We start from the raw sequence: 27398 nt of genomic DNA on the forward strand, positions 1-27398 counted from the left end.
ATTTATTTGCAATTTTTGTATTCCTAAGTAATTAGTGTCATAATTAACTTTTTCGAATAACTCTGGTGACTGAGCTTGATTCCAAAAACTAACGGAGCCTCTCTGACGCCACTCCACCCCTTACAAATGAAGCCGAATGGTTTAGCCCACCCATTAACGAAAGGAAAGAAGGAGAGAAGGAGGAAAACTGAGGAAAAGAAAAAGGTAAGCAGAGCACTCCCCAAAGTTGACATGAGTTGGTAGAGACAGTGAGAAACAGGTGAAACTTTAGCAGTAAGCTTTAATGTGCTGTTTCAGACTGATGAAACGGACATTAAAATACCACAATGACACGTCTTATTAATTAAAATAAAAATAGGTGGACGCTTACGGCACTTATGCTGCTTTTGCTAGTTCTAATGAAACACCATGATCCAGCATTATAGTGAAGTAAACAACTCAAATAAGCTTTTAAAGATGAAGTGGATCCAAGCGCCAAAATTTTAATGTTTGTCCCTCTTAGCAACTGGAATTTTCACAGTTTTCCAACTAGGCCATCATTTTCCATCTCGGGAAACAAGCGTTTTACTGCAGAAATTCAACCGCTGGATCCTTCTCGTAGAGTTTTTTCCTCTCATAAATTAAAAACTTCTTCTTTATTTCAAGTCAGTGAAGTTTATGTATTCAATGCATGAAGTCTCCTTTACCCTTGGCTCAGCTTTCTCATGCTTGCATACTCTATAATTAATTTTTAATATTATTATTGTTATTATTAAAAGACTAAGATAAGATATATATATATATATATAAAACCATTTACCATCACACCAGCAGGCACTTTAGAATTATCCGTTAACCTAGCGAGTATATCTTTGGACAGTTTCAAACATAGCGCTGAGCAGGTTCTATTGGCTAACTTGTGTAAATAATCTAACAACCCTCTCGCAGTTTTAGCTGTATTAACCTAAGTACCTCCGCAACAGAAGCCCAGAACTGAAAGATTGAAATAACAAAAACATAAGGAACTACAATTCATCCATGCGTCTTTCTCCACTTATCAAATTCTGGGCTGTGGGAGGAGGATGGAGTCTGTCCCAGCTGTCACGGGTTAAGAGGAAGGGTACATCCTGGACAGGTTTGGAAATTTATCACAGAGCCAACACACAGACTAGCACTCTTGCTCAGTTTGGAATTACTAATAAACCTAACCGTCTGCATGTCTATGGACTGTGGGAGGAAGCTTGAGTATCCAGTAAACATGCAAAGTCCCCACAGAAAGGCCCCAGATTGCATTCAAACACAGAACCTCCATGCCGTGAGGCACCACTGCTAACCATTGCATCACTGTGTAGCCCCACCATCATCTTAAGTCATCTGCTGTACTGTTGAGCTTTATTTATTGTGGGCCCGGTGGTTTTCAAGCATTGTGCCGTGAGATAAATAAGCTGTTCTGAGGAAGTCGATGTGTTTCAGGCTGATGAAATGGTACTTCAGAATAACGCAACGACACTGCTGCTTAATTTAAATGGGGATAGATTTTTTTTTTTTTTAGCTTTTGCTAGTTCTAAACACCCACGGGCAGCACACTAAGATACACGTGTTACTTTATCTGTCTAATTTTTGTGTTTGAGATCATAAACTTAATTTAATGTAATGCATTTTTACTGCACAAGATTATCAAGATAATTACAATAGTTACAGTTATTATGGTGTGCCTTGACCTCTATATCTTGACCCCAAAGCCTTGAAAATAGTGTTAATAGTTTTTCAGACCGATCAAAAGACTCTTCAGAGATGTGCATCACCAAAGGAAGGGGGCCACAGACACTGTTTATTATAGGGCCCAGAGTTCTGTGCTACTCCCCTGGTACTATTATTCATGTCTATATTCATATTAAGCTTTAATTGATGCTAGAAACCTTTTTTTTTTGTTATTAGAATTAGGCAAAGCCCAAAATGAATAAACTGTATGCTGAAAGCAGTTCTGTGTTGTGTCATGGGATAGTGAAGCAGCAGCCACCCACAGTGTTTTAACAATCATAGACACTCTGGTTTATGAGATGAGGTGTGAAAGGTTTCAAGCAACCAGTGGCTGAAAATGTAACAACAATATGTGTGATTATGTCCTCTAAAAATAGAGGTGTGAGTCTGACACAATATTGAAAAGCAGGAAACTGGTCATGTCCTCGTTGTCCGACCACGCTACCATCATATGTGCTTTCGCTTACCTTCTTTTAAGACAAACAGCGTTTTAAAATAAAAATAATATTCTGTTCTATAGTTTAAATAGTGAGCCACGAGTATAACTTGTGAAAATTTGGCACTTTTAATGCACCGCACATTGTACAGTCATTGATGTTTGGAATAAAAGTATTGATGAGACTGTTTCATTACACTAAGATAATTAGATTCATAGTATGAACAGTGTGTGCATCTTATTCTGCCCTCTTTGAAACAGTACTCCCTCATTAAGACTCATAATGGCTGTTGTTTGACTCTTTTTGCCATTAATTAGATAAACGCTGCATGCCCTCTGTCTCACTGCATTTGTAGGAAGTCAGATGTTTGATTTCTGTCTCCAATAATATAAAACACATTCAGTAGACATTAGTGCAGTGTGTACTCTTATCAGAAGTTTCACTCTGTGTCTAAGATAAGAGCAGTTTTAACTATGGATGCTTGGAATATGGATCAGACGCCTGGGTATTTTAATCGTGTGTTTGAAACGGTGTGGTAAAAAGAGAGAACACATCCTCTTTCAGTTAGGTTTTACATATCAGGAGTAATGGAGAATTCATCTTGTCCATACTAGATTATTAATTTTGGGTAAACACAACGTCAGATGCTGCACAAGGTGCTCGGGTCCTGCAGCATCAGTCTTTTTCTAATTGCACTGTGAGCAGATTTAACATAGCTGAACTGAAGCTACAAACACTGGAAGTGATTCACAGTGCCATGGTGAAGAAAAGGAAGCGGCCAGGACCCGAAATAAACTTTTTCTCCTCTTTCTCATTTGCAACTGAAGTAAAAGTAAAAGAGAAGAATAAACTTGATTGACTTATGAGTTGGTATTAAATATGTTAGAGGGTGACCTTAGCACCCAGAGCCTTGAATGTCCACAAGCAACCAGATCTCAGCATCAAAGCAATCTGCAATGAACGAGCCACTTCCAGAGGCTTATAGATTTAGCTTTTTGGAATTTTTCGGACCATTTTCTGACCTTGTGGGCAATTTGCTGGTATTCCCACTCTTGGATGTACAAAATTCCTGTTTTTATAGAGGTTTTCATAGTTACTGATGATCAGTTTATCACAAGCAATTGATTTGCAGCACCTGGTTGCTAAGTACCCTGTTAAGTCCTGTGGAAGCAGGGTGTACTTAGTTTTTCACATATTGTTCACATACATATATATTACCTAATATAATGAATATTCTGGACAATTGACTGTCAAAACCACATATTTAATATATCTCCTCTTTTCCCTTTTATAGAACTTTGTAAGAATTATTTTTCTGAGATGGTTAAATTTTCCACTTATCTAGTAGCAACTTCAGATGCGCTGTATATCATATACCACCGACTGGTTTCAAGCTAAATGTGTCAGGCACCTCCCTCCACCACTGGAGAAGAGATAACTCCAGAGATTTGTTTATTTGTAATCAGATTGCTGTTTTTCATTATTATCGGCTCTGGGGATCATCTCCTTTTGGTGTCAGTGCAGCTGTTTAGGTTAATAGGCTGCTTTATTAAGTGCTGTTAATCCATTTCCAAGAGGACACGGACAGATGTGGTGACTAAAGACTTTTCTGCTGCAATTAATAGTGATGTTCGTGCATCAGGGCAGAGCTTAAATTCAGCTGGTTTTTCAGGAATTGGAAAGCACCACCTTTGATACTGATTGGCCTGCCTTTGTTTGAATGGGTTATATTTTTCTTAATCTTTTGGTCATCAGCATTCATTCACCCCACTCGCCCAAAATTTGTGTAGTAAGACAATAGTTTGAACTGTTCTATTTTTGTGTGCGTGAGAGGGGTAGGTTATCATGCAGGCAGGGGAGGGGCCTGGATTTCATCTCTGATTTGCGACCATCTGCCTCCTCCAGGCAGCTGCTGGCCCGATCCAAGCATAACCGCCCCGCCTGTCCTTTCCCAATGCCCCACGGGATTTATGGAGAGGTCACCACTGCTGCTGGAGAGACACTGCCACCTAATACTCTCAGACAATCAGCAGCAATGATCACCTACACATGCATGCTTACTGATGGGGAGAACAGATGTATGGAAATATTAGAGAGGATACAAATGAGGCTCTGCAAGCATTATTAGGATCAGTGAACGAAGCCTTTGCTCTGTTTTAAAATTTAAAAATGATGCATCAACGTGGTCAGAAAAGAGCTCCACCTAATTCAACAAGACAAAAGGAAGGAGAGAGAGGGGGGTTGACAAGCGACTGAGAATGGATTTCCCCCTCTGTGTTGCCATGGTGACGGCAGTGGATGGTGGATGAATGATTTCCTGTACAGCTGTGTAGCTCGGAGGGGAGAGTGCGGGAAAGAGGTGGAGCTCGCTGAGGAAGGCTTCCATGTTTCCCCTTAATTTGTGCATCAATGATTTTGTGGTGATTTGTGTTTTCAGCCCAATGTTGCATATTTTAACGCAAAAGAAAACACAGTTACGGTTCCTCCTACTTCAAAGATTTCACGTCTTGTAGCCTTGCTTGCTTCTTGGGGGCTTCTGCTGATATTGATTATGAGATCTGGTGACTGTGAGGCCGTTGAGTACAGTGAAATCACCGTCATGTTTGAGTAACCAGTTTGAGATGATGTGAGTCTTGTGACGGAAGCAGTGTAAACATATGACTATCGCAGCTGAAATGGAGAATTACAATTCTGTTGTCCAATTTTGTTTAATCTGTGACCTGTAGCATCAGTTTAGTGACAGGAGTAGCATCCAGTGTGCTCTTGTAGCCCATCTGTTCCACACTTTGAGATGTTGTGTATTCAGAGATGCTCTTCTACATACCTTGATGATGACAAGTTGTTAATTGAGGTTACTCCATTCGATTAGCCCAGGGCAAGTCTAGCCATTCTCCTGTGACCTCAGGCATCAAAGTATTTTCACCCAGAGAGCTTCTGCTCGCTGGATTTTTTTCTTTCTCTGTGAACTGGAGAGATGGTTGTGTGGGAAAATCCCAATAGATCAGCAGTTTCTGTGATTGTCTGATAGATATTTACAGAAGGGTAGCTTAGAATTAAACGCTGATTGTCAGCTGATCTGCTTATTTCGTTGCTATTAATACTGACTGCAATTCATAGTATAAATTATTGGGATAACCATTTTCTGTGAAATGAAATGTATTTTTAATAAAACATGTAAGATAAAAATACGAACGGTATCAAATCAGATTTCTGGGCTTGCCAACTCTGGGAAAAGAAACTGAAATTCAGACAGATTAAGAAAATGGACATCACTCCGCCTGATGTAGTCAATCACTATGTCACCTAGATTTATGAGGTACAAGTGAGGATGACAGGTAACTAAGATCAGCTGAAGCTCTGATGTTAATGGTTTTGTTAATATTAAGTTGTTATAGTGTCCTTTTATGTTCAGATAGCACACTTTAAAATAACGCTTATGTATGGTTATACAAAAAAAAATAGGCGTGAAGCCAAATTTGAGGCCAGAGGACAAAAGGAACAGAGCTGTTTACTTATCATGAAATACTGCCACCCTCAGGCCAAAGTGAGACTTGCATTCCAGTGAGTGTAAACCACCAGAGGGCAGCATGAACTAAGGGAACATTTTGTACACCACCTTCCACATGTAAAGTTTTATACTTAAAGAGTTTTTAGAGATTTTAGCTTCCAGCTGGCAATACTCAAAAAAATGAAATGACTTGACAACATATAATTGGTAGATAAATGTACCTATTTATTGGCTATTGAGGGCATTAGTACCAAGAAGGCACGGACCAGACTTCATTATAACAAATCTTTTTTTTTCTTCTTTTTTTTTGAACAACAAGGTGACAAAAAACATTTTTACCTGCAGGGCGATCCTTTCACAGAAAGGATTATGGGCACAGACATACAGACTCTTACAAAGTGTAAGTATGACCATATAGCAGAGCCAAAGAAGTAAGACAGGAAGACTTTAAGGACATGGGTTATGAATGTATGGCTATGTACCTTAACACATGCTGTTTTAATATAAGAAACATTGCTGTCCATCAAAATAGACATTTTCAGTTAATGAGTAATTATATAAACAGTTAAAGAAAACAAAGTATGAAATATAGAAGTTGATTTAATTACACAGCTTTATTAAATCCATGTATTTGTTATGTATTGCATAAAAATTCTCATTGATGCTGTCTGATAGACTGTGTTAAAATAGCGTTTTTAAGCGCAGGACACTTAAAACCATGATAAATAAGTTTTAAACTCTCAGCTAACGGTTCTTACACTGCACGTGTCACAGGTTGGCACAAAAAGTCGCTGGAGTATCACCACATTAACACCTCGCTTTTGTTTGCTGACTGCAACAACAACAACAACAACAACAAAAAGAAGAAAGAGGGCAGGTGGGGTTAAACTGAGGGGTTTGATTTAGCCAACCCTACAACTTTAAATCTTAAAATGGTAATGAACACTTCCTACACCCTCATGCTGAATGAATGTGAGCTGGCAGGTGGATGGACTGCCAGGATAGTTGTTCTTTGTGTCTTTTAGATAAGCTAAGCTGTAGCTTTATAGCAAAATGATCCTACATCCTTATAAAGCAGTGTTTTTTAAAATTCATGAGCCTCAATATCTAAAACTGAACATTTCCACCATTTCTCCTAATCTCATGATTTAAAAAAAAAAAGAAGGCTGTTGATCAAAACCAATAACTGACCTCCTCCTGCTCTTATTCATGCTGCTCAGTGGGGCAAAGAAAAACTGAAAAATTAACCCAATAAAATAGTTTGGAAACATCGGTTCAGGGAAAGAGTCTCCATTTCTGGTGAAAAGATGTCATCTCCACAACCAACTGCCTTACAAACCGCAGTGGAAACTGTGCCACTTCTAGAGTATTGAAATCTTGAGTAACGGTCACATCTCTTGAATCAAACCGACAATAAAACCTGTCTTTCTTGTTCAGAGCCACATGTCCTTAATACTGTCACCTACACTGGCTTGTAATACTGAATGACTTTAACCTTACACAGATTAAGTGTGTAACATATACAGTTCATAAAAAATACAACATATAAATTGATTTTTAAGAGAAAAATGTAACAAATTCCAGTTTAAAACAATAGCTGAAACAAAAGGATTAGAAGAGTCAAAGGAGAATGTATATGTATGCGTCAAAGTGTGGTTTGTTTTGGCTGACAGCCAGCCCGGCTCCATTTTGAGGCTAGATTACAGGGAAACTTTTGTGGCCGCAATCGCAGAGCGAGTCAGAACACGTAGGAACTCGCTCGACCTCATTCCTCCTGGGAAACTCGGCTGAATTTGACAGGACACAAAACATTGTGAAATCGTGATATTTTTAACATTTAATTGCCAAAAAACTAGCTCTATGTTTATGTGTGTGCGTGCGCAATTTTTAAAAAGTAAAGCAGAGCTTGAGTTCTGATGGCTTGGATCTAAGGGTGAAGGTGTGTGATTGTCAAGGCGCGAGACTGACACCTGCATAGTGTGATAAAGGCACGTCGGGTTTGTGTTCAAATGATTAAAAAGTCCAGTCTGTGAGGAGGGGGGGTGTTGGCACACTCCACTTCCAGTTGAGGTAAAATGAAGTGGTGGAGAAGAAGAAGAAGAAGAAGAGAGGAGGAAGGAGGCATGGCCGCTCTCACACAGAGGATCGTAGGTCCATGTTCCCTCCCTGCATGACTGAAATATAATGTTCCACCATACTGGATGTAGAGACAGATGTGGTTTCAGTTTATTTCCATCTTGTCTTTGGTTTGTAGCTCAGCATGATTTCTGTCCTTTGTGTCCTCCACTGAAGATCTTTGAAAAGCTTGTCAGGTGCATTAATCTGTCTGCTGTAGACCTACATGCACAAGTCTTTTGATGACTTTGTAAAGAAGCGGATCAGTTTGGAGAAGACTGAATTAAATAAAATCTTTTTTTTTTTTTTTTTTTAAAGATGACACAATCCCTTTTGTTTCTTTTGACCTGGGGGTGCAGTTTTTTAGTTCTTTTGAGCCCAGTGTTTGTTCTTAAAGTCTGATTTTCTGACAGAAACCTCAATGTCTATTGATTTATTATGTGTTATGTGAAACGTCTCGAGTGGTGCTTAAAAGGGGCAGCTTACTTGTTGCCAGTTTACTCATCGCTACTATTTGCTGCCAAGAATAGAAACCAGCTCTGCAGCGCTCCTCTCATCTCGTTCCCTGAGGCCTGAAACATCTCCACGTCTGACGTGGAGGAGCGAAAAGGGCACCCTGCGGTTGCCTACTTTGTGCTTCTGTCACACGACAAACTCGGGAACCTCTTCGCTGGTCAGGTCCAGAGAGAAGTACTTGTTGGTTCTCTTGATGGGAAACGGGTGCTGCTCGCCAAGCATGCCGGCACGCTGATCGGCAAGGCCTTGATAGCCGCCGCCTCCGCCGCTGCTGTCACTCAGCTCTTGAGCGCAACCGAATGTGTAGCTGTGGGCGGTGTCCTGGCAGAGCTCCGCCCACTGCAGGCAGTCCTTCTGATAGAGGCGGATGTCGTCTAGTGATTGGCTGTGGCGGTCAGTCGAAGACTGAGGCTTCCTGCAGGCAGACGTCTGCATGGAAAACAAGTCAAATTTATGAATAAAAACGTAGAAAATCAAACACAGATAAGTTATGAAGTTTGTCCAGGTGTTTCTTTATAGTCACTCTAAACCCTCTGCTTTACTTCCTTATGACTTGTATGTGCAGTGGTTTTCCAGAAAAAATAAGAAATAAAAACAAAAAAACAGCCTCTCAGGACATCCACAGATAGAAAAGGCTTTAACTACCTGTGGCAAAGACTCGATGCTCTGTCCTCTCATTTTGACGACAGTCTCAGAGGAGCTGGATGTGGAGGAGCTAACATCTTTTACAATCAATCCTGCAAAAACACAAACTTTTGAGATGCATTTTGCTACCGCCTCCTTAAAAACAGACAGGTGGCATTCATTGAATTAACTCATTCCACTTTGGGGCTAATTCCCCTGACTGCAGAGAAACTGTACCTGAATATCCATTGGTCTGATCAGGTGACATCGTCAGCATGTCCTCGGTAATGTGAATGCACATCTCCTGATCCAGGGCCATTTCATGAAGCTCCTCATAGTCTTTGGGGTCATCCACCAGCATCTCAATTTCTGCAGAGTAAAATGTTTCTGAATTATTATCTGAGATAAACAAGTCTTCTCACTTTCTCTGGAGCAGCACTACTGGAGTATGACCATTGCTTTTTTTTGTAATATCAAGTCCCAGAAATCTAGCAAGCCATCAGCATGTTACCTCTGATCAGGCAGGTCTTACAGCATTTTATTTTGAAAACTGAAGAGAAATCTTTTCCTGTGGTTTCTTATATAAAAAAGCAAAAACTTTATGAAATGAATCTACCCCTAAATTGTTGAAGGGAAAACTTACCTGGACTATAAACGCACAAAAAAATAAATGTAAATACTCATACCTTCATCATCTAGGTTGCGTTCCTTGCCGCTGCTCTCGATGCCAGAGGTGTGCGAGCTCCCGTGACTGGTTGTGGACGAGCTGCAGGTGCGCAGGGGTCTGTGCGGAGCTTGGCCGGGGGCCCTGAAGCTGTCCGCCTCAATGCCAGAGGTGTGCGAGCTGCCGTGGCTGGTAGTGGAGTGGCGAGACAGACGCTTGTGATGAGACGTGCTGCCTGCGCTGCTGCCACTAGCGCGGGAACGCTTGTCCAGATGATCCATGTCTAGCTCAAGAGCATCGCTAATGTATGACTCCCGGTACTGCTTCTTCTCTGAAGTGGGGAAAGAAAGAAAGAAAAAACAGGTAGTTTTTAATATCTAAACCAAACAGACTTCTGTTCAAAATGCTGTATCCATCTCAAAACACAGATTTACGTACTGCAGGCAACCAAAAAACAGGAAGCATCAGCTCTCTTTTGTTTATATTTCTGAAGAAGTGATCAAAGGGTGTTTAATGTTGACAGAATAAGTGGCGCCAAATACCTTCGTTCTCCTCCAGTCGACGGACTTGTTTGAGAACCGGCTGCAGGTTCATGTAGAGCCGGTGGCTGTTGCTAAGCAGCTGCAGGAGGTGGCGAGACCGCATAGGACATCCTGTGTAGTAGATGAGTTTACGAGCCGAGGGTAGACCGTCAGGAAGGATTTCAAACTTCTTCCCCTGAGAGTGAGGAGCGAGGGGGAAAAAGAAAACACATGAATGTTGATTACAGGACTCGGTGATTTACAGCAGTTAACAAAACACGATTATGAAATTGGAATGTGAAATTGTGATTAAGTGCCAGGGAGGCCTGAAGGCGAGCATTAGCCAAAGAACAAAGTCTGTTCCTGAAAACTATTTTGTAGCTGAACACAAAGCTGCAATCACTTCATGAATCTGTTCTTCATTTCCCAAACCAGAAACTGAAATTGTGCATTTCTCAGCAGTTTGGTTGTTTTTCCAGTCAGAGGACATATTAGCTGGATGCTCGGAAAAACTAAAATGGTGGGTTTGTGCTTTCTCCTGCGCCTTTTGGCAGAGGCTCGACACAATAACAGCTGTCTTTAGTGTCAGCAGGGTTGTTTTCAACACAGACCTATAAACATTTCTGCAAGTGTTTAGCCTCTGACCTCGAGAAAATGCAAATAGCTATGCTTTCGGACTACGGGACAGAGCATTACTTTATTTAGACAAATACTTTTAGAGAAAGCTGCTGAACTGAAGTATGTTTAGTGGTTATTGTCTTTCGAGAAATAAGCTCATATAAAATGAACTGAGTTCTTTACCGGTGGCTTTCCTACAAAAGATTTCTGTGAATAAGATTTCCTCTTTAAATCTGTGGGAGAGGAGAGAAAGTCTGGGTGGGAAAATGCGAGAGAAATTTGCTGCCATCCTTCAAACTGAGTATTTATCTTTAACCTCAAAATGCTACTCTGCAGATCCAAGAAACCACCACTAAAACAGTGAAGTCGTACTGGGCAGCAGCCAGGTGTGAACGAGGCGAACTCGGTGAGTCCAAGGAGGAGGCAGCTGATGCTGAGCATTAAATCTCTTCTCTGTGAACTCTTAATTGTTCTTCCCAGGCAATGCTTTTATCTTAAACCTTTGAACCATCCACTGTTTTGTTTGGTTCGAGCTCCTTTTATTTATAGGCAGAGGGGAGAATAATGGATAACAACCGCATACTGCGTACAAAAGATTTTATGTGGCTGTCACATCAGCTGTTGGTTTTGCGAGGTTCAGGTGTGAAGTCTTGAATGGAGTATTTTAGCTGTCCGTATGTGACAATGAAGAGTACACGCTCTTGAGCCCGTTTTCCATTACTACATAACCGGATCAGCTTGATGACACTTCGGCTTGACTCATTTTCCATTGCAATCGAGTACCACCTAAATGTGCGAAGGGTCATTATAGCAATGCAGCCAAGCGTTTCGAACACTACAACAAAGGTGGACGTCGAGGCGATGGTATACCTGCAGCTCGGTCTGTGGCCTTTGGTCAGACTCCGGGACTATGGCATTGTTTCTGTGTAACCATTTCCTTTGTTGCTGGGTTTCAAAAATAGCTGTTTTGATTTTCGTGAAGGTGACTTATCGAACAACGTCACTGACTAGTCATTTGGTGGCATGAAGTCTGTTGATGTTACTTGGATTGCTTGGAACCCCAGTCGAGTAGGTACTAAAAATTTACCTGGTACCAGGTACAATCGCCTAATGGAAAACTCTAAAAATCATCTCGAGCTGTTCCAAGCCAACCCGAGTAGGTATTAATGGAAAATGGCTATTAGGGTAGTAATGTCACACGGTAGGCCAACCCTAAACCACACACTAATTCTTTCTTCCTTTTTCATTCTAATGAAGCCATATTTTAGAAAAGTAACATCACCCTTTATAATAAGACTTAAAACTAGAGATTGAGACCATTAGCTCATCAGAAAAGAGTTTATTGAGGCAAAAGAGCAGGTTTGTATTCCCATAGACATCTATACAAACACCCTGCAAATATATCGGCCAGTATCAGTACTGACAGCTGAAAAATGATAATTAGTAAAAAGAAAAGAGGAGATGGGAGACACGCTCTTCAAACATGCTTTGAGTGTTGATGCTGCATCGTTTGTTCAACAGGCATTTATCTTTAAGTTGAACTCTGTGCAGCAGGTCTATGGATGATTAATATGAAGAGGGATGTGTGGGATATGTTTGGTTTTGATTATGGCATCAGTATTTATGACTCTGTGAGGGGTGCTTCTTCTTTCTTTTTTTTTCTTTAGTAGAATAATATCTCAGTCAGGTTTTAAGTAGGCAAAAATAATCCAACACCCAGCAGCAGGTATAGTGGATGAACAGCTTGTGTGACGGTAACTCTATTCAAGAACAAACACACACAGCAAAGAGCAGACTGGTGTCGAGTGGCAGGCTGTTAAGAGGTTTTCAGAAGCCACAGCTTTTCCTGATCTGTGCACTGTACATGATCGGGTCATCTAAAGCTGCTGGACAACTTTCTGAATCGTTACATGAAAAAAGACCTCCCGAGCAGGCCACACACATCGAAATCTCCCAGCAACACCAACAACTCCTCATACAGACCAGCATCAACCAGAGCAGTAGCGAAGCAAAAGCTGGCCTGAGATCCAAGAGCACAGGACATAAAGGCAATTACTTAATTTCAGCTTTCAAGGGGAGGAGATGAAATGCTCACTGGCTCAAGAAAAATCTAAATGCAACTTATTCCCTCAGAAAAACCCAGAATTCCACCCTGTTGCATTAGTGAACCAAGAGCATACTCTACCCTTCCTGCGTTAAACTTTTATACAAAAAAGGGGGAGTTTTAGCAATTCCAAAAGCCAAATACTGAATCGGAAATCCCCCTAAAATCATCACAACATCTGGTGCTTATTGACCCATGCGCCCCTTTGCTTGCATCCTTCTCTGGCTTGCCTGTAGCTGCAGCGGGTGATGGCAGCAATGCAGGATGCCGTGACTTGCGGGTGGGGTAGAGGAGAAAGCCTGTTATTCAGAAAAAGGGTGGGACAGGGCCTACAGAGGCCTTTTGGGTCTCAGTCAAACCACAGCCACGCCATGGCTTGTTCACTGTCACGACGGTGTAGATGGCAGACGCAAGAAAACCACCCAAAAAAACAAGACTGTGGAAAACAGGAAGTCTCCACCGTGAACTGTGCAGCAGATACGACGGCTGCTTACTCCGAAATTAGACCAAACTAAAACCCAGTCTGAGACCAAGACCTTCAACTTTCTGGGACAAAGAAACCACATTTCTCAGAGACCTTACAGCCTGTAAAGTCTGCCTCAACACAACAAAACAGCCAAATTTAGAGTCACAAGGAGCCCATTTTTGTGTAACAGCTGTGATGAGCAATAAAGACCTCTTGGGATTGTGATTAATAACAGGCTGGCAGAAAACATGAAGCTGTCAAGAGTGAAACAGATAAACAGTAAGCTTCTCTGCTCTCCTGTGATAACAGAAACCCTATGGAAGTAAATTGCTGCAGCGCTCAGCTTAACAGCAAGCTGAGTCAGAGCAGAGATGAGGAGATTTAACAGGATTTCCTTTACAGAGCACAGGGACCACAGTGATAACTGATCAAAATGGATGAATCGAGGGGCATGTATATCATGAAACAGAAAATCCTGCTGCTCATTAGATGAAAAAAGGCCTGTAGTTTACAGTATGTGGCTCTGCATGTGTACGTGTGCAAGGAAAGTCTCTTTAAATCCCTGATTAGTTCCAGAGGACTAAGATAAAAAAAGCCGCAAAGAGGAAAAAATCTTCACGTAAAAATTTCTGTGACCCTAAGCAGGAGCTGGGCTTTCACGTACATCGCCATAAGCAAGGGAATGTTTGCGTTTCATCATCACTGAAATGATTTTTCTTTTTAAATCCAAAAAGGTAAATTGCAGGACCTGTGAAGAACATTTCTCTGGGCTACGTGTTTTGATGAGATATCTGACTCACCACAAATACCAGTTTTCCCACATTGGTCCAAGGGAAGTCGTACAACAGCTGCCTCACAGACCCGACATTCTGCAACACAGAAACACAAATGCATGGATGTCGACTTATTACAAATCAAAGTAAACAAAGAATGTATATTGTATATTCACTGACCATTTGGTGAGTGGCTGCTGGCTATTGCCAGGTAAAACTGGTTGTAAACAGGGTGCTGCACCAAAAAATGTTTGCTTTGGTCACTAACGATTGCATAATTTCACTGCCACTTTAACTGATATAAGAGTCTTCAAAGCAAAGTTTGCATCTTCAATGCAAGATTCTTTCAACCACAGCAATCTGTTTGCAACCAAAGCAATCACACAGAGGTGATTGGTGCAGGGCAAGCAACTTCCAGCAACCACTTGTCAACCAGTCAGGGAATAAACCTTTTTTCCTTGCTGCCTCTGGTTGCCAGATGGTCACCAAGTGGTTTCCAGGTGCGATTCATGATGATAGCATACATGAGTCATATTAAGTTAATGTAAAGCATGAAACCTTATGAAAGGCACTGAAGGCAAAACCACCTGAAATCTGAAAAGAAATTACACTAATAAAGTTCAATATTTTTGGATTACTTGGTTTCATAAATTAAACAAAATAAAAAAATATTTATTATTTCTGGATATGATTTTGTCTGGTTATGTTATTTTGTGTTAAAGCCTAACTGTATGTATACAAGAATACAAAAAAAGTAGCTATGTTGATTTCTAATTAAGGAACAATACCTGGAATATTTGAATACCACGTAAAGTCAGGCCCAATGTAAGAGATGCTTCGACTTCTTTCTTGTCCTGTTGAAAATATTAAGTTACACGATAAGAGGGGGAAATTAAGGAGAAAAGGCTGAAATCAAACCAGCAGTCCATGCATATAATCTTTGCCTAGCCATGACATAGCAATATAACATACAACATATCACTATCTTGGTCAGAAACTAGATTGATTAGAGGCATTTTTCACCTTATAGAGTCTGTAGTAGTGGACTGTGACATCATCAAGCTGGGCGCACTCCTTGATATACTTGAGGTGTGCCTCTGAAGCCGTGAGAGCAAACTGGTCTTTGTGCATGTTTGGGATATGCCTCAGAATGTACTCACGGCCACGCTTGGCTATCACCTGAGTAAGGAGAGGGAGAGAGGGGGATAGTCGTCAGGCTTGGCTGCCCTGAAGTTGTGCTGAGTTATTACAACCGACTGGCGGCTTAGGTTGATGAGGGTGATGAAGCTGCCTGCCGCAGGGCAAACAGATGTCAACCTAAAGAGACTGAGAGAGAGCCAGAGGCAGCAACCGGAAACACACGCGCTAAGCTTTGTGAGCCCCTTTTTGAAGATTTAGTAAGCTTTCTAAGCACCTAAATCTGGGCAAGATTTACAGAGGGGAGCGTACGCTGTTCATTTCCAACAATTTCCTGTCACTGCTGGCTCCGAGTAGTGATAAGGAGGTAGGAGGCTAATGACGGGAAGTGGGGGCAATCAGATGGGTGTGGCTGCCATATTCAGAGGGATGGTAGTAGTGGTTGGGGAGGCAGTGATGCCAGAATAGACACGTCTTACGTGCTTCGAAAGATTTTGTTTTTTTAAAAAGTGCGTGTGCTACTTTCTGGCACAAAAATAAACCGAAGTGTTCCAGTTCTCATTATTTTCCATGCTAGGCTATGGAGCTGTTGCTAAGTGTTTGGTCAGCATGACTAATGAAAGGTGCTAAAACATATTCTACACCCTGCAGGCCAGGAACACTGCTTGACAGCCTAAAATCTCATTTTAACATAATGCCCACTGTACCTGTAGCTTCTCAGCTAGTGATACAGCAGTTTGTGTTCTTCTTTCAGTCTTATTTCCGGCAGGCTATCCACATCTGACAGCTTGTTTCCAACTTCTAAGATCACTTCTAAGATTTTTATGCATATGCCAAAGCTTTCCACCAGATGGCAATTAAATTAGGATGTTGCCAGTCAAAACACATAACTCCTCACATAACATAGTATCACCTAATGCATAAGAAATATGGTCTTAGAACCACAGAAGTCAAACAAAAGCTAAAACATTCATATGTGATGAAAGTAATATTTTAAAATAATCAAATGATATCCATTTAAGTAAGAGAGACTATACTTCAACTTCTGTATGTGATACTAAGGCAACTAACTATCAGTGATAAATTCAGAACAGCCTGTGAGTGTGCAGGATAATAGTCATTTATCTTAAATCATAACTTAGGTTTGACATACAGTACGTTCCAAATGCAGTACATGTTAGACAGACTCACCCATGGGGGGAAGTACGCTTCAGGTTCAAAGTATTTCCCAAAGTGCTTGTTTCGTTTGAAATTGCCGAGGTCAGCCTGCAGGGCGAAGGCTGCCAAGAGGAAGTAGGCCTCCTCCCTTTGGATACACTGAGAGAGAAGCACCTGTTTCCTAAGGTGCCAGTAGTAGTAGTACCTGGCCACCCGATCGCTGCAGGGCAGAAAGAGCAGATTCAGCCAGCTTTAAGGATAACTGGGGCTAAACGGAATGATCTTTGTGAGTCTATACAAATATCCTCATTATTCACACATATTACTTGACTCAGCATGCAAATAAACAAGCAAGAGGCTTTACTGACCTGATCAATCGTCCATTCTCAACATAATACTGAGCTCTGAAGTGAATGATCATTGGAGGCCCAAACTGATCAATGCCCTGCAAAAGTCACATGTGGAAAAATGTGTTTATATACTACAACCAGCATCACTGACCGATTATAATCAATCTACAAAAATGAACTGGATCAACTCTATAGTAAAGGAGCAACAGGTAATTACTTAAGTAATTACTAAGTTTTTGTAATACTTGGAAGTGAGAAGGGAAGCTCATTACCACGTCTCATGCCCAGATGTTGACCAACTTGGCATTAACACTGGCATTAAACAGCTAGCCTGGCTAGTTTGACAACCTAACACAGCAACTCCCTGAAGTCTAATCGTTAGACTGAGGTTTCCAGGTGTGGTACCATCTTGGATGTACAGACACTATTGCCAGTGCACACAGCTGCATCTGGTGTTACAGCCAGAGATTCTGCACAAATCTCCAGGTGCATGCAGTACTGTGCAAATGTTTTAAGCACTTTATATGTTTAGAGCAATACCACCGACAGGCATGTGATCCAAATTCATTCTGAAATATGACAACTGTCAAGAAAAGCCAGTAGACTGATAAAGAACTCCTCTATCTTCAGCCTCGAACAAGGAGTCTTACAGCAGACTGATCCCAACAGCCCTGAACTTAACATCACAGTTACTCTGCAATGAACAGGGCAAAGACATTAATACTGTCTAAATCCAGAGAAGGACTTTGGTGAGCCAATTTTACACATGAGCTCTAGATAATGTAAGGGGAATTGGGATATAATCCTGATACCGTGCAGAGTTGCTCTTTCACATATGGAGGAGATAAAAGGAAACTCTTTGCATCAGATGCTTTGTATCTACTGAAAATAATCCATTTGATTTTGGTTAAGGATTTCCCCACCTGTGAATTTTCCAGGCATCTACCCTGTTAACCTCTCTATTCACAGGCTTGGTCAGACAATTACAAGATAAAGTCAATCTAAGGCTCTGTTCACACTGCAGGCGAAAGCGCATCAAATCAGATTTATTTATTTATTTATTTTTTTACCCTATGCGACCCATATCTGATCATGCTATGACAGTGTGAACGGCACAAATCCGATATTTACAAATCCGACCTGGGTCACTTTCGTATGTGGTCCTGAATCCGATACATATCCGATGTTTTTGAAAGCGACTGCTGCTTGAACGGTCATGTCGCATTAAATCCGTCTTTTACGCCACTGACACAAGACAGACGCCAATTATCAGCGCCCGAGAAGACATCGCGAACGCTTCCTGGCCATCCAGTGTAGATGTCAGTGAAACTGTTGGGAAGACAACGTTGGAGAAACGAGAACATTTTATTTGTACTGTATAATCTGCAGATGCTGACAGAAATCTGCAACTATCCTTTGAAGCACTGCTCCTCTAAAACAGCAATAAGGATAATTATTGGGTTATTTACATTATTATGTAAAAATAACAAAATGACTTAAAGCAAAAATTGGGAAAAGTAAAGTCCGAAGTCTTTATATTAAGGGCCATCAGTCAAACAATATGGTTTGCTCTGGGTCTAAACAGAGCGCGTTGTGTGTGACGTCTTCTTTTGCGCATGCAGGCCGCTTTGAGGGTTCACACTAGAGCGCGTTTGCTGTCGCATTTTATTTGTAGTGTGAACAAGCAGACAAAAAAATCGGATTTGATCAAAAAATCGGAATTGAGCATCAAGACCAGCAGTGTGAACATAGCCTAATGTCCATACCTACAGATTTGAACTTGTATGTTAGGCATATAGCTCCTCTGGATCCAAAAAAGGTCAGGGCTTTGAGCAGAACTGTATGCAAATATGACCACGGTTTTTAGAAGGTAAGCAAGTAGATGGTAAATTATACCCATCTGACAAGGAATTTTAATTGTATAAATCATGTAAGTCCAGGTAGAATACTCTTGGTAAATCCTTTTTGATTTACATCTTACTGTCTTCTTCCAATTTCTACTAAAATTTGGGAGCCCAGCAAACCTTTTCTTACCTTGCTTGCTTCTCTCTTCCATTCTTTGGGACAGTACTTGGACAATTTCTGATCCAGCTCCATATAGATGTGCTCATTATCTGCAATGGGAGAGAAACTGCTTTAGCCCAGGAACTCACTGTCTGTGTCATCGGTGTGTGCACACCTGGATACATACATATATGCCTTTGTGTGTGTTGCTCAGAAAAATCACCACTGAATGAGCCCAGTTCAAAGACTGCCTCAGAGCAGTCACATTAGACAGCCTCTGAGCTTCCCTTTGTACTCTGAGCCTCCCTCTCATTCTCTTTAAATCACGCTGTCATGTCTTAATCTTTTCCTAAAGTGACACCCTTCATAAGCTGCAGCCTGCTGATCTGACAACTCTGGGCTTCTATACAATTAAAACCAGCTGAAAAGCTAAAAGCCACATAAAGAGCAGGAGCAGAGCCTCTATGACAGGATGCCAGCACCTATTTTTATCAACATTATAAATATACCTGGAACTTGAGTGTTCGTTTACATGACTTGCACTTATAAAGTCAGCACATTAAGCAGCAGCACATTATTATAATCACCAGAATACAAAGATCCATTAAAATTCTTTATTTCCACACTGTTAGATTTCAAACATTTTCCAAGAAAATGCTGGTTTTACTTGGTGACAATTTGAGATCTCCACAGCTAAGACTTCTGCCGCCATTCTATTGCTATTGAGCCAATTTATGTTTGGTTTGTGGCACTTGAAGAATCCAAAAAATATATCTGAAATACCCAAAGGCAATATCTGTTTCCAGAAACAATATTCCTATTACCAAGGATAATCTGCAGATGTATTTTTGTGGTTGCACATTAGTAGAAGTGGAAATGAAGCAGGGGTTAGTGGGAAACTGTTTTTTTAAAATATATATGTGTGTGTGTGTGTGTGTGTGTGTGTGTGTGTGTGTGTGTGTGTGTGAGAACTGACCTGTAAAACGTAATTTTGTGGCCTATAACGGCAATATAAATAGAGAAGGATGCCATTTCTGGCACACCGTGTGAATACTTAAATTACAGTCTGGCACATTTACAAACATACAGTAAAAATATCTGGATGGCCTAAATATTTTCTGAAAACTCATAATTAGGAACTAACATTTCAGATGCTAGAACCACAGAAATCTTTTCCCTATTGCTGAAAACATTCACAAATTTTATTATTTTAAACCACAGATATTATCTAAAACTGAGTCTGGTGAAGATCGTCTTGTCAGGGGGACAGTGGGTGACACACAGGGAGTGGGTGGCCTCTGTTTGCCTTGGGCATTTCACGCTGTTCAGACAAGCACTTCAGGAATGTCCTACAATCAGACCCTTTGGCTCCAGCTCAACTGACCTGCTGTGCCGCCATTGGCTCATCTGGCGGGCAGCTGTCTGAAAACACCGCCTTTTGCAATTTACTTTCCCTATGCAGCTGCCTACAACTGTCATCTGCTGTCTGCCACACCATAAAACAGACACAGTGACTCATTCCAATAGGACGACCCTCGCTGAGCCCCATCACTGTAAAAACAACTTTAACTTTGCCACACAATGGGAGGCAGTCAGGATCAGGAGGCCCTGGTTCCTGGGCAACCGCCATGACAGATATGTGAGAGATGCTACTTTTAGTACTAAGGAAAGTATCTGTCTGGTTACACTGGTTTTATGTGGCTCCTGATGACAAGCATACTTCATGATCAAAAGTACTATTTGTATAAAGACCCTAAGAATAATCATTCTGACTGATGAGATCAACTTTGAGCTGCACACAACAAAACAGAAATATATATATATATATATATATATATACATACATACATACACACACCTAGAGCTGGGCGATAGAACAATAACGATATGTATTGCGATATAACTTTTTCTCGATAGAAAAATTAAACTATCGCGATAGACCTCGCCGCTCTTGTCCTCTTTAAAAAAAAAAAACAAACAAAAAAAACAGCCAATCCAAATTAAGTAGCGCAGAGCCGAACCAATCACAGCCGCAGCGTCACGTCACGTGACTTGTTACGTAAAGCACAAGTGCCAAGCCGCACATGTGTATTTGTTTGGGAAGCAGCCAGCCACCGTACTGCCCGGGTAATGGAGGAAATGAGTGCGCCGACTAGAGAAAAATCAACCGAGCGTGACAGAAGAGAAAACAGATGATGGTTCCAATGTCGAAGAGATTGTCAAACGGAAGAGCCATAGAAGTTCCGTAGTGTGAAGGTATTTTGGCTATTTCAAGTCTGACAAAAAACAGAGTAGCGCGCACTATAAATTGTGCCGAAAGCAAGTCTGGAAATACAATAAACCGGTGCATGCTCAATCTCTGACTGGAAGCGCTAATTCGTCATTCGGCTTTTGTCAGACTAAAGTAACTGTTAAAACTGTTTGAAAAGCTAAGCTATACAACAAGGAGAGATTGAGAATTTCCTTTTAGTTCTCAGTTTATTTGATATTGACAAAAGTTAGTCAATTTTGTCTGTTCTTCTGTAAAACAAACTAAGATTCATTTTTAGAATTAATATTTTGTTTCTAAGTGGAACTGACAATTTAGTAGTCTGTTTTGTTTGTTCTATTTTGAAACTTAAACGCTTTAGCGGCTGCCTTTTGTGTAGTTTGCAATATTTGTCTTTATTTATCTGAAAAAGTCTCATGTTCCTTAAGTACATCTACCCTGTTGAACTTATTATGGGAAATAAATATATAAAATAAAAACAAGCTGCTGATTATTTCACATTTTACTTGTGAGCAACGGCACATTTAAATCTTACAAATATAGTTATTTGGCTTATATCGTGATGGATATCGTTATCGCCTGATATGAAAAAATCTCATATCGCCCAGCTCTACCCATACCCCTAAATGAAAAGTAGTCTTACTCTGAATAACACTGAGCCCAAACAGATGACAGTCCTTCAGCCTGAGGAGGTCACACACCTGGACCAAAAGTTCCTGGCACAAACTCTTCACCTGGGGAGGAGATGTCAGGACAATTATTAGTGATCGGCAATGTGTTGTATTTATTCTGCACTGTTATGAACCACTACAAAGACCTGGGGCATGCATGAGCAGCACTCTGCATGCATGTTTATCATCCTATGACATCTTGTGCAAGCTTAAACATGTTGTGGTACCATGGTGTTAGCCACCAAACACAGGAAACTATAAGCAGATGGGTGATTGTAGATTGAAATTAAATTCTGGATCTTTTAACTTGAAGAGATTCATGAACTTTCTGAAATATTGACTAGAATTTGCAATGAAATCAAAACTTCTCAGCCTGTGTGCTTTTAGGTTTAGTTCAAAAACCTTATTTACTTTGACACTTACAGTTAAACCTAATCCCAACCTTAAGCCAGTGGCCAGTAGCACCAACTGGTTTTTACTAAGCCTGTACTACCAAGCAGACTTAACATGCTCTCCGAGCTTGTATAACTTGATTTATTGTCATTTTCATAAGGCAGTTTCACCAGTGGTGAAATAAGAATGTAAACAGAGCTATTCTATCTAGCTATCTGGTGTTGGCCAGAGGGGCCGATGGCACGATATGGCAGCCTCGTTTCTGTCAGTCTGCCCCACGGCAGCTGTGGCTACAACTGTGGTTTGCCTCCACCAGTGTGTGAATGTGAGAGTGAATGAATAGTGGAATTGTAAAACGCTCTAGAAAAGCGCTATATAAATGCAATCCATTATTATTTATTATTATCCAGTCTGCAAAAGAACACATTGGATCGCGGAAAGATCTACTGACCAGGCCAGAGACATTTCTTTGAAGGAAAAAAAAAAAGATCCTGTAACAGTTATTGTTTTTGGAGAGAACTACCTTGTTTTTCCTTGCTTAGATAGCATGGAAAGCACTGAGATCAATCAGCTGCTTGGCTGATAGCTCCTCATTGAGTGTAAATGTATAACTCAATCAGCAAACAGCTCTTTAAAACTTATTGTAAACTCAACATGATGTGTAACAGTAGAGATGATTTTGACTTCATGCCTGCTCCTAAAGGGCTTTAAAGCTTTTCATTTAGATGCGGTTATGTCTACCTCTGAAAAACGAACCAGGCAGCTTTCAATCAGGAACCTACAAAACAAACACCTGTTTTCCGAGATAAGAAAACAAAAGGTAGCTCACCTAAAAAACACCTGGCACAATCAATGACCTATAGTACTCTGAGAGGTAAAGCGCTAAATAGTTGAACCTTCAGACAAAGCCGAGCAGCTTGGTCATTGACTTTCTTTCTACAGTCTCGCCCACAGACTGTATATAAAAGATGTGCATCATCTTTGTTTATGTTTCTAAATCTAATCTAGAAAATAAAGCTGCCTGTTTGTCAATTAAAGCATTTGAAGTACACTACATTATTTCACTCATAAGTATTTCTTTACCTTAAAAAGTTTTTATGCATCTACTCACATTAACTATGACATTCAGTGTGTCATCATTGGGCAAAAAGACACAGACACAGCGGCGGTCCTGCATGGTTTTGTTGTTGTGGAAGTTCAGTTTGTTCATCTTCGTGTGGCTGAAACGGGACAGGCCTCTTCGCCTGCTATCAGGCCCTCCGAGGACCCACCTCCACCACCGACCAGACCTGCTTCAGCTGTAGCCCGGTATAGATGCACCTATGGGCTCAGCAGGCCAAGCAGTGCTCACAAGACAGGGCATGGGGACCCGAGCTGCAGTCAGCCACTGTGAAGACACATGATAGAGAACAAAGCACTTGATGTTAGTACAGTCTGATTTATGCAAATGTATGAACTATAAAGATGTGCTCTGCAATGTGCGGAGGAGGCATGGCTGACATTTAAAATAAATAAATAAATCTAAATTTGTCTGAAGATCTAAATTATTATTTAAAAAGAGCAAAACTGTACTAATAAAGTCTGACAGGAATGAGAAATATAAGACAAATAAGGAGGGGAAGCACTCCTGTTCATTTCCATGTATATGTGACACCATTTCAGAAGACTATAAATGACGATAAATGATAAATGGAAGCTGTGGAGGTGGGTCTGGAGAGGAACTGATGACATGTAATGCTGGGTTAAGGAGATACTGACTAAGCCACTCGCACTCCTATCCAATTTCAGTTTATGTCACCACCTTTCTTTAAAAAAAAAAAAACAACAACTCAATCTAGCTGCTATTCTCATCTTTGACAAATGTAACAAACTGCAGCTTGAACAGCTGTCTATAAAAACCTACACAGGGCACTGGATGCTGACTGGGTGTCTGATTGTGAGCCAACCAGCTCCACATTTCCCTCCTGGCATTACTTTTGTCAACTCATTCAGTTCTGTTAAAAGCTTTTGGCTGTCTGACTTTCTTGAATTTTTCACCGTCTGCTGGAATCCAAATGCAAGAGTCAGACTGTGGCAGTGTCTGCTCCATGCCTTCTTACTCAGTTTCCTAGAATTAAAGTCTGAAGATGCTGAACAGGAAATAAAAATATTCCTGAACCCTCTCATTTTAATTTTCAGCAGTATTTTCATATGAAAGGCCAACTGTAACTTTATTCTGTGTATGAACCTGAAGTCAGGTCATATGAAAACAGTTCTAATACGCCCCACAGGGAACGGTTCTGGCTCCGTTCCTCTTCACCATCTACACTGCAGACTTCTCCCACAATTCCACCCAGTGCTTCCTGCAGAAGTTCTCTGATGACTCTGCAATAGTCGGCCTCATCACTGATGGGGACGACAAGGAGTACAGAGGTCTGACCCAAGACTTTGTGGACTGGTGCCAGCTGAACTACCTCCAGATCAACGCCAGTAAAACCAAGGAACTGGTGGTAGACTTCCGCAGGCACAAGCATTCTCCACTGCAACCACTGAACATCCAAGGTATGGACATTGAGGCTGTGGACAGCTACAGGTACCTTGGTGTTCATCTGAACAATAGACTGGACTGGACTCATAACTCAGACGCCCTCTACAGGAAAGGGCAGAGCAGGCTGTACCTGCTGCGGAGACTCAGGTCGTTTGGAGTGGAGGGCCCACTCCTGAAGACCTTCTATGACTCTGTTGTGGCTTCTGCTATCTTTTATGGTGTGGTCTGCTGGGGCGGCAGCATCTCTGCTGGGGACAGGAAGAGACTGAACAGGGTGATCCGAAGGGCCAGCTCTGTTCTAGGATGCCCTCTGGACCCAGTGGAGGTGGTGAGTGACAGGAGAACGGCGGCTAAGCTGTCATCCCTGATGGACAACATCTCCCACCCCATGCAGCAGACTGTGACAGCACTGAGCAGCTCCTTCAGTGGGAGACTGCGGCACCCACGGTGTGGGACGGAGAGATTTCGCAGGTCTTTCCTCCCCACTGCTGTCAGACTCCATAATAAAGACTTTAACTGATCAAGCACACACATCCATACATATGCAATAATACTAAGTGCAATAATCCTTTCTGTCATCGTTGTATTTTTACTCAGTTGTATATAGTATTTGTATTCTATTTTTATCTTATTGTATATAGTATTTTATTTTATTCTATTCTGTACAGTTGTGTACTGTATTTATTCTTATTGTATTCTAATTTTTGCCTCATAACTTTTGCACTGTCCACTTCCTGCTGTGACAAAACAAATTTCCCACGTGTGGGACTAATAAAGGTTATCTTATCTTATCTTATCTTTTTGAACAGCAGTGTGTTCCCTAGTTTCTTACTAAGTACTATAAATAGCAGTCTCTCACACAATAGGCACACCAACAGCTTTAACAGCTTCAAGCTGTGAGCTACTAGCTGCTCACAGCTTGAATTACACCTAAGGATGTGTGAGACCTTCAGAGGGTATGAAAAGTCTCAGACCAGACCAAAGAAAGTTTAAGAACAATCAGTAAAGATTATCACTTCTTCCTGTTTAAAGTCACTCACCTTGAAGGCATGTTGTCATTAAAAACAGGCAGGATGGGTAACAGAGAGGATCACATTACCATGTGAGAAACTATTAGCATTTAAAAGGATGCAGTTAAATAATACAAGATTCACTGACAGGTAGTTCAGCTTAAAGATTCAGTAAGCAGTACCTGCATGTAGGGCTGCCACAAACGATTATTTTGATAGTCGACTAGTCACCGATTATTTTTGCGATTAGTCGACTAATCAGATCATCATCCACTGGACGTAAAACTACAGCTTATATAACTATCATTAGCTTACAGCTTTAAGCTTTTAAGGTGCTAACTAAAAATAAAGACAAGATGATAGTTTATTCAATTTTAATGAAATTTGCAGATTGTTTCGGTAAAGTTTAATAAACTCCTTGCTATCTAAAATATAACAGGACACCGGGGTATATTCTCCAGCATCTCACACTTCTGATAATCAGCTGTCTGCTTGACGTTTATTCAGCTGTGTAAAAACTATAACTTTAATCTCAGCCAAACCGATTTACTCAGGAACAAATAAAATACTAAATAAAAAAAAAAAAAAAAAAAAAAAAAAGGCCAAACAACAACATTTTTAATTTATCTAAGTGACTCATATATATTTAACCTGAGTAGCGAAAGACGGCGGTGGGTTTGAAAACAATTTGCCGGGAGTCCGGTGTTCTCACAGCGATAGTGACCTAGCCCCCGGCTAGCTATCGAGCTAGTGGGTAACAGACGTCTCCGAAAACTGAGCCGATATTTGAGGTTTACACAGCTACATTCTCGCCTGAAAATATGTTAAACGTTTATTTTGTGACCCAGAAAGAATAATAAGAGTAATATTAAAACTAACTAGCTACCGCCATTGTTGGAAACTAAGCTGGGCCGCGCTATGAATTCTGGGACACAGCTACTTCTTCTTCTTCGGGGTTTAACGGCAGCTGGAATCCTTGTACATGCAGTGCTGCCATCTTCTGTTTCAGTCCGTTATTACACTCTTAAATCCTGCTATTATTCCTGCGTCTTTTGCGATCTTCCAAAGCTTCAAACGACACGTCGACTATTAAATCAGTCGTCGACGATTTTGATAGTCGACGTAATCGTGACTAGTCGACAAATCGTGGCAGCCCTACCTGCATGCCATAAACACTGCAGTATGAGCTCCCCATACAGCATTTTAGTACCACTTATAAAAACTAAGTGGGGAAAAAAAATCAGTCTTAAATCTGTAAATTCCAGCTTTAACAAAGCAAGCACTACTGAAAACAACCCTGAAATTATTGAACTCATACCAATAAACAACATCCTTAACTGTAGGACTGCACTTCTGCAGCAAAGTCACCGACCATTTGTACGCCTGCTGTCGACATATAACACTGCTTTGTTCCTGCATAGACAAGGGGCATTGTGGGTAAATCGCCCATAAATACACATACTGTTGACATATAGCATCAGTTCTCATTAAAGCTGGTCATTGGGTGTGCAGTGTAGCAGGCAACCAGCCACTCAGCAAAGTCAGCTGATGAGCCATGACTGGGGCAGGTCCCTGCGTTGCTGCTGACCTTGACTAAACCTGCAACTGCACTGCACACACGTGTGTGTACGGGCAGACAGAATTAGAGACAAAATTTACAGTAAGAACATTCATAAGGACACACACTCACACTGGGTATGTTCCTGGACTCTTGCAATGACCATATGTCAGGTGTTACTACAGGGCAGCTGAGCAGTGGGAAGGCAGCAGGGTTAATTAGACATTAGACCAAT

General features: G+C 41.0%; 1 protein-coding gene across 1 annotated transcript in view; it reads right to left on the reverse strand.

Moving 5' to 3' along the window:
* Positions 1-5889: 5889 nt before the first annotated feature.
* frmd6 (FERM domain containing 6) overlaps positions 5890-27398 on the reverse strand; it is a 32854-nt gene continuing 11345 nt past the window's right edge. Inside the window, exons 2-14 of the mRNA XM_082516474.1 lie at positions 23180-23455; positions 21648-21738; positions 18766-18845; positions 16750-16826; positions 16415-16601; positions 15110-15265; positions 14875-14940; positions 14114-14182; positions 10147-10321; positions 9627-9935; positions 9178-9309; positions 8962-9053; positions 5890-8745 (exon numbers count right to left, since the gene is read on the reverse strand). Of these exons, the coding sequence (XP_082372600.1) occupies positions 8443-8745; positions 8962-9053; positions 9178-9309; positions 9627-9935; positions 10147-10321; positions 14114-14182; positions 14875-14940; positions 15110-15265; positions 16415-16601; positions 16750-16826; positions 18766-18845; positions 21648-21738; positions 23180-23278 (1836 nt within the window). The 5' untranslated portion in view covers positions 23279-23455 and the 3' untranslated portion in view covers positions 5890-8442. The remainder of the gene's footprint in view (positions 8746-8961; positions 9054-9177; positions 9310-9626; positions 9936-10146; positions 10322-14113; positions 14183-14874; positions 14941-15109; positions 15266-16414; positions 16602-16749; positions 16827-18765; positions 18846-21647; positions 21739-23179; positions 23456-27398) is intronic.

This window comes from Aulonocara stuartgranti (assembly GCF_965226115.1).
Source record: "Aulonocara stuartgranti genome assembly, chromosome: 19".
Taxonomy (NCBI): domain Eukaryota; kingdom Metazoa; phylum Chordata; class Actinopteri; order Cichliformes; family Cichlidae; genus Aulonocara; species Aulonocara stuartgranti.